Here is a 13,059-nt window from a genome sequence, read left to right as displayed (position 1 = left end):
TTTAATGTATGTAATTGAAAGAAACAGCAACTTCCCTGTCCCTCTCATTTGTACATGGCAAAAATCTCAGACTTCTTAAAATCAAGAAGCTTTTATCCGTGTTACATATACCTTGCATGCAAGACAAGCTGCATAATACTCAAACAACAAATTGAGATTTTCAATTTAATTGTGACCACTTGATAACATTGATTAAAAACTATCTGCTAAAGCCAAGACCTTAATGGTGCTTGGCATTATAGAGGCTTGTTAAAAGAGTGTAACAAAGGCCCAGCTAGTAGCAGAAATGAGTAAGCTAGGAGTAATTCTTGTTTTCTGGCCAAGGCTCTATTATAATATAATACTAAATAAAGATAAAGAAATAAATCTTGTATTTTGCAGCTGATGACTGCAATGATTTGTTACTTTTCTAAATGTAATATTCAGAAAAGATAAATTAAGTCAAGTGAGAGAGGACGTAGCAAACCTTTTTTTTTTTTTTTTTTTTAATGTAGCTCTGTCCATTTGCTCTGCTGTCTGTTATAGAGGCCTTTCTTCCAAACTGGCATGGAAAGTATGGCATAGTCTGGTGTAGTGTGCCATGACATACTTTCTTGGTTTGTATATGAGATAGTGTGCACTACATCAATACCAGGAGCTGAGTTTGAACATGCTGGAAGGCATGAGTCAGGATGGGGTAGATCCAGCTGTTCATACACTGCATGGCACTAAAGTCTTGACTTCCCATATGGTAGGAAAGAGAGAAGAAAAATGGGAAAGGTCACATTTGGTTACAAGGAGGTTTCTCAGTGGTAGCCTACTGCCATGCTGCTAATAAATCACAATAGCACGGTGCCAGCCAGAGGGTCCAGAGGTGCCAGCCCCAGCCAGAGGGGCCAGCCAGAGGTGTGGGCTGCCCTTGCCCACCCCACTGCCGACTGCCATGGCGAGTGCAGCCATCCTGTGCAGTGCTGGCCGCGGGTCTGTAGCCCCATGGTGTAAGGGGCAGTGACCCCATGGCTTTGTTAACATGCCAGGGAGTCATCATGAGGTGTGTCATGGGACTGTAGGCCACAGGCTGCTCAACCTCTTGCTCCTGAAATGCAGGAAAGAGTTAAAAACAGAGTTGTTTGTAGATGCATATGACCCTGCGTTGGTTTTGCATGAAGATTTGTCTTTTTTCTTTTGGAGCAACCATTGTCATTAGATCCTTTTGTAACATATAATAAAAAAACACAGCGTAGTCAGTGATTTAATGAAGATGGGGCTTTTTAGATGTGTTAGTAGTATTACAAAAGCATCCAAAAGCATTCAGATGAATAATTTTTTTTTTTTTTTTAATATCTGAATTATCAAGGTGCACATCCAGTACCAACAATCAGTTGCATATTTGTTTGTAATCAGTGGGTATTTTCCCACTTCTTTGGGGTAAGAATCCAGCATAACTTTTGTTTCACTAAAGCAAATAATATGTTTTAACATAAATATTAATTTGATTGCTTGTGTGTGCTAATATGAGAATTAAAAAACACTATTTGCATTAGTAGGATTTCTTAAGAAAATTATGCTTTTGGGTAAAGAGTCTTCACAGCTGCCATTGTTTAGATTGAAAAAACTAGTAGGTCTTGTTAAGTTCATTGTGAAAGGCGTAGAAAGGCTTTGGTGTCCCTTTGGTGTCCCTTCCAAAATAATAAAAAATCTGTACAATCAGTCAGTGTCTTAGGATGGCTTGTAATTTTTTGGCAGAGTATTATAAGAGCTGTGTAACAGCAGTGTTCCCTGTAAGCAGGCCATCTTTCCTCTCCTGTTGAGGTCGACCCTCCCCACATTTGTCTCATCCTATATATAGTGTGGGTTTCAGTTTGAAGTAAAAATAAATTTTTTCTGTTTGTCAGATGAATAAAGAAAATAAATTCTACTCTGCTAATGGAGGCTTCTGCAGGGCATTTGGGCCCTTTGAAGATGCATTTCTTTACCTTTTGTACAGAAAAAGTTTCTCAGAAAATATCTGATAAATACTGCCCCAGTTTCAGCTGGCATAACCTGCTGCGTATAGCAAACAAAATATTAAAAAAAAAAAAAAAAATTATATCCTATGATGTTATGAAGTGTTGCAAATAAATGATTGTCCAGGGTTTTTTTGAGAAGGAAGAGCTCAACCCTATGTCCAACCACAAGAATGGATGCTGAAACATTCCAAAGTACTTCTTTAGAAAACAAAGAAAAAAATTGACAAAATTGATCTACTACCTATGAAATATGTTGATACTTTTTTAAGGTTAACATTTCAGCAGCCTAAAACACCAGTGCTTATTAAGCATGCAGTTCCCAGAAAAGGGAAAACAAGTTTAGGAAAGCCAGTGCAGAACACTGCAGACATTTTGAGCTTTATTCCATCACTCAGCCTCAGATCAATTTAGATTTTTTTGTTTCAGCAAGTACTGTGCACTTCAGAAATGTAGAATATGTTAGCTCACTTCAGGATCAGAGAGAATGCATGATATTCAAAGATTTCAGTAGATAGCAAATTATCTGGTTTAGGGTCATGCTTTTAAAACAACGTCAGGAAAATCTGAAGTTACTTTTGATATTTTGCCACTGAAATAATTAATCGGAAATAATTAATAATCAGAAATCATTAATCCTAGGTTGGACTAAGGAAAAAAAAATCAGGGATTTTAATGCTCTTTTTCTCCTTTTGCATATAAAGTCTAATACAGCCGAAATATTCACCACATATTCAGTGAGTCTTCCCACCCCGCTCCACCCTGCCCCCGATTTGTTGCTCCCTACAGGTAGCACTGTGTGAAAGGAATCTTCTTTGCTTTGGCTCATGAAGCAGAAGTGTCTCAGCAGAGAAGATTTGAAATTAGTTGATTTTGTACTTGAACACCTGCTTAGTTTTTGACTCCTTTAGTTCTTCAGTCTCCAAAATCCAGCAATTCCTAGCTTTCCTCTTTGACCTCTTGCTGCCCTCAGACCAGCTGTTCTGTCCAACAGCATTCCAGAGCAGTTGGTCTGAAAGGCAAATCCTTCACTTCTGTGCTATGGATGAGAAATCCTCTCTTTGCCTTTTTAAAACAAACAGACTGAGAAACATGGTACTTTGAACTCTCTTCACAGAATCATACAGTAATGGAGGCTTGAAGGGGACCTCTGGGGGATGTCTGGTCCAGCCTCTTGCTCAAAGCAGAGCCAGTGTGGGTTTGCTCAGTTAAGTTCTGAGTATCTGCAAGGGCACAGATTGTAAAACAGTGCAGACACGGTGTGGAGGAGATCACATCTCATCTGAGCCTCGGCTTGGCTGTGCTATTGCAAGACTATTCTTTAAGCTGAATTTAAATAACCAAAACCCAGTTGGTGATTTTTTCAGAGTCTTGGCACTTCTCGAATGAAGTAAAGCTTTAATGCCAGTGGTCTGAACAAAAGCTTAAAAGCAAAAACGCAGTATTCCAGCATATCTAGCAGTTCAACTGGAGAAAAGTGTAGCTAAGCAATCTGTGTTTTGACTTGTATTCAGTTTTAATTACTGAATATCATTCTGAAGAAGATTATATGGATTAAATTGTTCCTATATGTGGAAATATGCACAAAATTAAATATGCCATAAAAGTAGAGACTAAAAGAGCAGATTCTTATATTTAGAAGAAATCAATGAGGCAACTTAAATAAAATTTATAAAGTAAAAAATAAAAGCAGTAAATTTTGCTTTTCTGTTCATTTGCTGCAAAAATCAGCTGCTCCTATGCAATTTTAAAAATAATGCATCTATACTGGATACATTGATGTTTTTTCTTCTGTGTCCTTAGTTTGTGAAGTTCATTACATAAAGTTATTGAAGCTCAAAATCTGAGAGTCTGAAAATGTAACTTTAATATAACCAAGAATACAACTGAAGTCTTAAATGAGGGGGCTTTTGCATACAGCAGGGCTGCTGAAGCTTGGTTTGTTACAGAGTTCCTGTATTTCTTTAAGAACTTTCCCACTACAAAAAGCCAAATTTGTACTTCTTTTTTTCCCTTTTACAACCCCTACTGAGACAGAGCTAGTATGTCAGTCTGGTTAGTTCAGACTTTGCCTCTGTGTATGCTTATTTGAGCTGACCAGCTGCTTCTGCAAATGGAATACAAAACAGGTAAGTTTTGAGGCCTATAAATTGTTCATTATGTGGGATGATCTCTAACTGAAAAGCTTTCCATACAAGCAAGGTATTTTCCATTTTGACATTCCTTGAACTTTGCTGGGAAACATTCAACAGCGGATTAGTCTGATTTTTGTGTAGTGATTCCTCTTCCTATAGTTTGACACAAGCTTTGTGATTGTATTGGTTTCAAAGCAGTGCATGCGTCTGAGGGCTTACGCAAGACAGCCGTGTAAATGGATTGTGTCCTTGTGTTAGGATTCTCCCCCTTTCCAGACTCTGCTCTTTCAGCTAAGTCATGGTACATATATGTGAGCGTATATATGGCTAAGCTAAGCTCCTCTGGCTTTTCACCAATTTGAAGACTTTCTAGGAGCTATTTTCTTTCCTGTTTACATCCCAGTATATACTTCCACGAGTATTAGAAGTTATGCTAATCCTTTGTAATAAGCTTTAGCAAATCAGCAGTTTGCTTCAAGATGTGTGGGTTATACTGTCCCACAAGGTTGTGCCTCAAAGAAGAGGAAGGGACACCTTTGCACGCTGCTAGAGCACCTCATCTCACCTGTCCTCACCTTTGCTGCAGAGCCCTGGAAACATGGCTGATTCCCATTCATTCAAAGACATATTGAATTAGCTATGTGATGCATTTATGCCTCGGGGCAAGTTCCTTTCCAGCACACAGTGCAGGAAGATTCCAGCTGAAGAGGAGGATAAAATTTTTATGAACTGGGACTTGAACACTCAAGTGCTGTAATATGCTTTCAGCTAATTTCATCTTTAAATACAGATAATGAATCCACTTTCAGATAAGAAGCATCATTCATTCTGTATGAATGCAAGTATGTATAGAAAGTGGGTGACTTAAAATTTGGTCACATCTAGGATTTTTTAAAAAGATATGTGTGTGTGTGTGTGTGTGTGTGTGTGTGTATATATATATATATATATATATATATATATATATATATATGATTTAAACCAGATAGGTAAGGTGATGTATTTTTTAAATACGTTGGGTACTGAGCTGTGTATTGATGAAAAACATGACTTGGGAAACCCTGTATAGTTTGTTACTGTAGATACCTGAAAGCTGTGTAGGGCATGTTAAAGATCATGAAATGCTGTAATGCTTTTGGAAAAATCGAATCCCAAAGATCCACCTGGCCTTTGTTCCCAGGCTCTTGGGTGAGGCATCAGGCTGGAGATGGTCTGGGAACACCTGTATTTTAGAGTAGAAAATGTAGTAGTGTTTCATGACAGTCTCATGGTGCTGTTAAAAAATACTAATTAAAAATTAAAAAGCCCTTAATAGAAGCTGTTTAGAGCTCTGCTAAGTTCAGGTATGGTTAAAATAACATGCTTTATTTTATCAATTTTGTCTGTAGTATTTTATAGGAAATTTAACCCATCATTTACTCAAGTTTTTTAGGTGCCAAATCTTTCCAGCAACTTGCTATGAAATGTCAGTTATTCCATGAAAGTATTTTCTTTCTCATATGGTGTATCACCAAGCCTTTGTCAAATTCCCTAGCCTTATTGATAAGATGGAGTTTGTATGAGTTCAGGATGATAGTTTACCACATTTTACTGACAAAATTTGCTTTTGTCCACTGTGACCAAAATAATTACATGGTCTATAAATAGAAACCCCTATTAAAAAGCACAGTCGTTCCACCTGTGTTGTCCTGTGCTCGTTTCTGAAAGCAGGGGATGGAACGGGTATTCATAAAATGCAGGTTTTCACTGCAGAAAACAGGAGTGTGATCAAATGGCTGGTTTGCCAGTTCTGAACAAAAGCTCTCAGGCAGTGGCTGATGTATGAAATGTGCAGGTATTTAAAAATTAGATTTTATTTTTTAGTTTAAGTGTGCCTTTTGGAGAGCCAGCGTCTTTCAGGTGATGAAGTAACGGGTGGTGTAGTTTCCATTACACACAGTTGCGCTGCAGTGGGGGGCTAAACAGAGCAGCTGAGAGGATTTAAGGGCTTTGTCTGACGGCTTTGGCTTTGCCTTTACCTCGGGAAGAGGCAGTAGAAGTCCAGTGCTCCCAGAGATAATTGTGCACGGCTGAAACACTCCCCACACCGACGTGCCTGTGTTTTCCAACAGCTGCAGGAAGCGATCAAGGCTGGCAAAGGTGTGACTTCTGCCATCGACCTCTGCCGCTGCCACGGAAACAGAGCTCTGGCAGCCCTGGAGCGATTCCCTCCCTCGGAGGCCAGGGACGCCTTAGCCAACATTGTCTACGCCGTGACCAGGTTTCCCTGACCTGCTGCTCCGGGAGGAGCATCTCTCCCTCCACAGGTGGAAGCAACCCGGCGGGGACACCAGTGCCGCTTCACGCCTCTGATCACCTCATCCCATCCCGGCAGAGGAACGCGCGCTCGCTGCCGCCGCCACCAGCAAAATTCGGGAGAGGAAAGAAAAAAGGTCACAGACGGTTTTCGCTTGTCGTGCCAGAAGCGCACTTGAGGCTGCACCGGTAGAAATAATTAATGAGTCCCGTTGCCGTGACCTCAGCAAATGGACAGGAAATAAGTCGGTATTGATTGGGCACCAACGGGGACGGCGCCAGGGCGGAGGCCGGTGGTTTTCCTGGCGAGGGAGGGATAGAGGCAGGGAGGGATGGAAGGGCGTGAAGATCCAGGTGTCACGAGAAACCCGCTCAAACCTGCCCAGAGAGAGCGAGCTGCCGAAGCCAGGAATGAACATACCCTGATCCAAGGGGAAGGGCAGTTTGGGGGATTAATGGGGGGAAATCCCTCTGTCTGCACGCAGTTATGTCTCCTCACACTCTTTTTATGTATTCAAATGTAAAATTACCCTGTGCCTAATGAGTTCCTTATTTGAGAAACTTGCTGAGAAAATGTGTCGAGCATGGTAAGTAGGAGCTTTAAAATATTTAATCAAATATTAATTTGGCTCTGTTAAGGAAACTGAGTGCCTGGTGCCTATGTAAAATGTTGCTCTGGGTCAAAGAATTAGCTTTTTCCAACTTTTCTTGGGGAGGGACTATCCCTCCCTCAGATCCAGCAGTTTGTTTCAACAGAGTCTTACACAAAAGAATTTCCTATGTTGTGACACTTGTGTTAATTTAAGCCAAATAAATGTTAATTTGTAAGGCTAGACATCAGCCTTTGGCAAAAAGGAAGCAGGAATGCTCCTCCGTGAGTAGTCACTGCACTGAATAAAATGCAGAAAATACTGGGGAAGTTTTGAACCTCAGCGTGTTGGATTTTCAAGTCCAATTACAGGCGGCTTATAAGGTATATCAGAAGTCTGCAATTTGAGACCGTCTCTGTTTTGTTCATAGGAGATGATTTTTGTGGTTTGCACTCGTGCAATCTGAGAATGCCGTTGACAAGAAGGCTGAGTTTACATAAATGATCTAGATTGAGACTCAGCTACCTTTCTTCCTTCTGTGGTGTAATTACAGCCCAATCTGGAGACAGCTAGCACAGCAAACAGATTTCATTACATCCCTCACTCAAACACTAAGTGGAGTTATTTCTGTTAAATTCTCTTCTCCCTCCTTTTCCCCCTGCACTCCCTCCCCGTCGCACAGCTTGTTTGTCATAGATCAGCGTGTTGCATTCCACCAAATGCAAAATATAAATAAAAACTCTATCCTCTAAAAATGTACTAAAAATACATCCTGTGTAATGTACATAATATTCTGTGTACATTCTGCCCACATTATACCATGATATTTTATGTATAATAAGCAACCTTGAGTTACAATCTTTGTTTAGGAGCAGCATCCAGAACTCGGGACTCATTTTGTTCTGGAGAATGGCTTCAACACCAGACCCCTTCTTACTTGTACTTTCTGTCTTTCCTGCCCTGGCACTTTCTCTCTTCCCAAGATTCTGGAGCTTCTCTCTGAGTTCCTGTTGTTACTGCAGCAGGAAGGCTGAAGACAGAAGAGAAGCACTGAGAAGTGTGGTTTATTCCAGGCAGTTACCCATTAAGTTCCCTGAAGTTCTAATAAAAAATGTGCTTGAAAGAACTACCTAAGTTCAACCAGAGTCACATTTCAGCTTTCTTTGGCTCTTGTTTTTACATATTACATGAAGTAAGAGCAATTCATCATCTTTTCTTTGTCTTACATCTATGTTAATAAGTTCATAATGATTTAGGGCTGCAGAAAGCTTGGGGAGCTGGAGATATTCTAAGTCACTTCACCTCAGCTGTGCGAAAGAAATACCAACATACTGCAGAACTATGTACATCTCACTTATTTTTTCATGCAAGTACAAATTTTTATTTGTACTTGTTACCAATAAAGGGGAATCATCAAAAATTAATTACTTTTAAAATTATTTTTATCCCCAGAATGTTCTGATTGCTCTTAAATAATTCAACCTTAATTAAAAAAAAAATCACCAAAAAATGTGAATTGTCCCTTATAAATATTATCAAGTAATCTTATATTTAAGGTATTTGCCTGTAATTCTTCAGAAATTTTTTGTTGTCTTGTTTTGTCCAGGTAAACTACAAGCAAAGTATTGTACCAGTCTGTCAGACTCCAGGTGAATTAGTCATTGCTGTGTACTAATGTACTCCTCACACCTCATACAGTTTCTGAGCAATAACAACCTTAGGGCTTGTCTGGTCTGTCATGGTCTTATTTTTGTCTCCTTGGTTCCTTATTCTCACCTTCCTCTAAAGCAGGTCAGGGAGAGGGAGGCCTGTGGTCTGAGAAAGGCATTCACACCATTTACTTCAGTCACCCAGCTACTCAACCAGACATTCCTGGTGGCTGCTCCTCTGAACTTATCACCACTATGGAATTGCTGCACCATTCCACAAATGCACAAAATACAGGATGAGGTCCCAGCTGCTTTTTAAACCAAATTAAAATCTAAAAAGTTATCCTGATCTACTGCGTCCCACTTGTGATGGCGCTAATTTTCTTCGTAGTATCCTATCCAGCCTCATGTTTTGGATGTGTAACTAAAACAGCGTTGCTCACCCGCTGTGCTCAGCAGTGCTTGCACAGTACCAAGGCTTTCTCTGCTCCTCACTCTGACACCCAGTGAGGGGTTGGTTGTGGGCAAGGGGCAGGAGGGGGCACAGCTGGGACAGCTGACCTCAGAGATAGTCTGTGCTATATAAGATCATGCTCAGCAATAAAAACTGGGGATGGGGAGGGGGGATGTTCCAGGGGTCTGTTGCTTGGGGACTGTCAATCAACTGATAGTGATTGTTTTTTCCTTGCTTTTCATGATTTTGTTTTCATTTTTTTTCCCTTTTATCTATTAAACTGTCTTTAACTCAACCCACAAGTTTTCTCACTTGCTCTTCTCTGGGGTAGAGTGTGGAGACACTTTTCTTTTAATGGTTAGGGATTTTTAGAAGAATCTACTAAAATTGTGTCTTGATGTTCTGGTTTGAAAGCAAAACCAGTGAGAGATTCCAAGTCAGAAATACAATTTATTGGGAAAAAGGGAAAAGAATCAAAATACATGCAATAATACAAAAGGAAGACCACTGACAAAGTCAGAATACAACCTGACACCCCTTTGTCTAGCATGTTGGTAGCAGTCCAAATTGGAGTGGCTGCAGTCCTCTTGGAGTGGCAGATGTGGTTTCTGTTGGAGCAGTGGTCCTGTAGAAAAGGTGTAGTCGTCCAGTGGAAACCCCAGCTGTGTCCTCTTGGAAACCTGTGGGAAGGCTGCTTGCCTGTCCAAAAATCCCAGAATATATCTAGGTGGGAATGCTTAGCTCCTCCCCCCTGGGCAGAGCATCTCGCAATGGGCTGATGTCATTCTGAGTCCTGCGGTGGGTCCTTGATCACCTGTACCACAGAAACGGCTCCTGGAGGGAGAGACTTATCTCTGAGTCATGTGGCAAGACATTGATGGGCCCATTAACAGGAGATAAGGAAAACTGCCCAGAAGACAACTGCTACACAGATGGCAATAGAAAACATCCTGCTTTTCAATCTCGGACAATTGGTGGCATCAATTTCAGTTTCCCACAATATTTTTGACCTTTAGGATTGTAGCCTCAAATTGTTCCAGGAACAGAAGGAGTTCAGTAAAAAGCTCTTCTGGTCTGAGAGTTTCCTTGCCCCCGCTCATGCTCGCTGAGCTGAAGCACCAGCAAATACCAAGGGGAAATAGGCTTTAATCATAAGGCGCCTTAGTAGACTACCTTTATACTCTTCAGATCTCCCTCATCTGCTTGTAAACACTCTTTGAGTGATTCTGCATTTACTTTTAGTAAAGTCATGACAGCAAGTCATGCAAATACAAAAAACCCTTGTTTGCCTGCCTCTGGCCTCACACTGCCTCAGCTGGATAGAGAGGAATGCTGCTCCCTGTTCCTCTGTGCTGGGCACAGAGGGTGGGATGTACCACTTTGAACTTGGTTGGGTCTGTCCAACCCCAGATGTGCTTCATCTCAGCCCAGAAAATACCTCTAGGAGGGACTGTATCCATCCTTTGTCTGTACAGAACTAAAAACCCACAGTACATCCCATGGTGGGGGACACTGATTGAGCAGTTCTGAGGTGCTTAGCTGCCATCCAACACAATTATTTTTGATACCCAGGATGGGACACTTAGGGCTCAAGAGTGTGCTAGAGGGAACCCTTTATACCTGTTTAACTATTGCTGGCCGTGATGTTGACTTACCCTTGATTCAAGTTTATTTGTTCCTTTACCCACTCCCTGTCTTGCTCAGGAGTAAACACAACAATTTGAGAGCTTGTTGAAGACTGGGTATGTGTTTTGCAGTTTGCTGTGCTGTGTAGCACTTGGTTGTGTTTTCCCTTGGAGAACTATGATGAAAGCACTGGCCCTGAGCCTAATCTGGTACTTGGGCTGTGTGTTGCTGCTGTCCCAGTACATCGGGAACCATCTCGTGGAGATAATTAACAATTACACCTTTTCTCTCCTTTCCTCTGAGAGACAGTTTGTGGAGGAAACAACAGCACCTTCCCCTTTGCCTCCTGCAGGGTTGCTTTTCATCTTCTTACAATGACTCTTCAGTGTTTTGAACACTCCTGGGTAATCAGAATGGTCACATGAGTGTGTCTCAAAAATCTGCATCCAGCTTTTTGTAGGATTAACTGAGTATTTAGGAATATCACGCAGGGATGTGCCCTGAGGTTGTGTGGTCATGGGTGGCAAGATATCTAGAACAGTTTTTACCTCTGATGGTATGGGACCTGACTGCCAAACAAGTGCAGGATCCTGAAGAAGTGACAGTACACTTAAGAAAAGGATGCCCTGGCTGTGCTAAAGGGACACAACTTCTCACACTGTGCTGGGCCTGACCTAACCCTGCCAAGAACTCTTCAGCACCCTTAGAGGGCAGAGATGGTCTCTGTGTCTGAAGACACACAGAAAGCACCATGGCTAAGCCAGACACCCACCTCTCAACTCTATCAGTTACCCCTATAGTCACAAAGAAACGATGGAGGCAGAAGTAAATTGCCTCAGACACAGAGAAAACTTTCCCAAGAGGGAGCACAAGGAGAATTTGGAGAGGCAGCCTGTTGTGCAGCAGAACAGTCACAAGAACACGAGGGGAAAGAGATAGAAATCATGAACAAGGCAGAAATTATCAACTCCTTATCCCTGAGTAAGCTGCAAGATATACATAAATATTATAGCCATCAGCCTGGTGAGCTAATTATCAGCTGTGGTACTGGAGCCAACAGACAGGAATTAGAGAGCAAGGAAGCCCAGCAGCTGGGATCCTTCACAAGGGAATGGGGGATCAACAAAAGGATTGGAAAAGGAGCAGAAATCAGCAGCCTCTGGAGGCAGCTTGTGTTGAGTGTAAAGTATCCCCTTGAAGAAGGTCATGTAAACTGTTAAGGCAAGAGTGGACAACCACTGAGAGTATCCAGTCTCGGAGGGAATTAGCAGTGGTGGAGGTGATCTACAGCAGCCTGGATAACAACCAGGCATCTAAAGACCCAAATGAAATCCAGTGCCTGTGGTGCATGCAGTGGAAGTTTTTATGGAACACAGAATCATCATATGCCAGCACCTGGTGCTTGTGACTTGGCCAGACATCAAGGCCCCAGCTGTGGGTAGATTGGCCATTCTGCTCCAGCAATTCAAAGAGAATCTCTCTCCCACCCACCCCTGCAGGTCTGTGCCTCAGCTTGGGAGAGACTCCCAACAGTTCCAGCTATTCAAAGACCATGTGTGTTCTCCTCCCTACCAGCCACCATCTAGGTTGACAAGGGAGCTGTTTTCTGCTCAGAGGGTAACGTGCATATTTGTGTGCCACCCTGTGGTTCTGTCTGCATTACCATGAGGAGAGCATGGGGCAGTGAGATTCCTCAAATGTGGAAGCTGGAGTATGTGAATTGCAAGGAATTTGGTGGCCAAAAAGGGCCCATACAGGAGAATTAGCACTCTGGTTGCTATTGAGCAGTTCCCCAGCAGCACAGAAGGACTGATACTGCCTTTGACCCCAGTGTGGAACTTCTGGTTAGCAGAAAAAGGATCAGGTAATGAACACACCATCCAGGCATTGAGGGGCCCTGGATGGAAAGGAAAGGGGTTACCAGGTTTATTTGAGTGCATGGATTTGTTGGCCTGGCACACCTGATCAGCTGGCTGTGCTTCTCTTAATGTAGCCCTCCATGTGCCTTTCCTTATTGGCAAGAAAGAATGCACACGTGGCCCATATTTGACTTAGTGTTGAACTTGACAGAAGTTGCTAAAAGATTGAAAAGCTCTTTTTGGCTTAATGGAAACATTAAGGAGGCATTCTCTGGAGCTACTGGGGAGTGCTTCTTGCCCCAAGCGGTGCTAAGGATGCCAGAGCAGTGTTCTCAGGGGTACACGTGCCGGTGAGATCTCCCCGTGGCTTTTTCTTCCAAGCAGTATTTGAATTTTCATCAGCACAAAAGGCTAACTCAGGCAATTGTGCCATGCTGCAGATTTGTCAAGGAAGTGGCTTCTGGGT

General features: G+C 42.0%; 1 protein-coding gene across 5 annotated transcripts in view; it reads left to right on the top strand.

The window, feature by feature from the left end:
• Positions 1–9,011, top strand: part of PDSS2 (decaprenyl diphosphate synthase subunit 2) — a 112,473-nt gene extending 103,462 nt beyond the window's left edge. The window contains exon 8 of one of the 5 annotated variants that reach the window (XM_068184189.1): positions 6,232–9,011. In XM_068184189.1, coding sequence (XP_068040290.1) covers positions 6,232–6,390 — 159 coding nt within the window. In that variant the 3' untranslated portion in view covers positions 6,391–9,011. Of the gene's footprint in view, positions 1–494; positions 822–2,774; positions 3,085–4,706; positions 5,009–6,059; positions 6,172–6,231 lie in introns of those variants that run through there. The other 4 variants (XM_068184192.1, XM_068184191.1, XM_068184193.1 and 1 more) reach the window with 4 other exon arrangements.
• Positions 9,012–13,059: the final 4,048 nt, after the last annotated feature.

Source organism: Anomalospiza imberbis, chromosome 3 (assembly GCF_031753505.1).
Source record: "Anomalospiza imberbis isolate Cuckoo-Finch-1a 21T00152 chromosome 3, ASM3175350v1, whole genome shotgun sequence".
Lineage (NCBI taxonomy): Eukaryota > Metazoa > Chordata > Aves > Passeriformes > Viduidae > Anomalospiza > Anomalospiza imberbis.
Note: the sequence above shows the minus strand (reverse complement) of the source record. Positions and strands in the feature narration are given on the sequence as shown.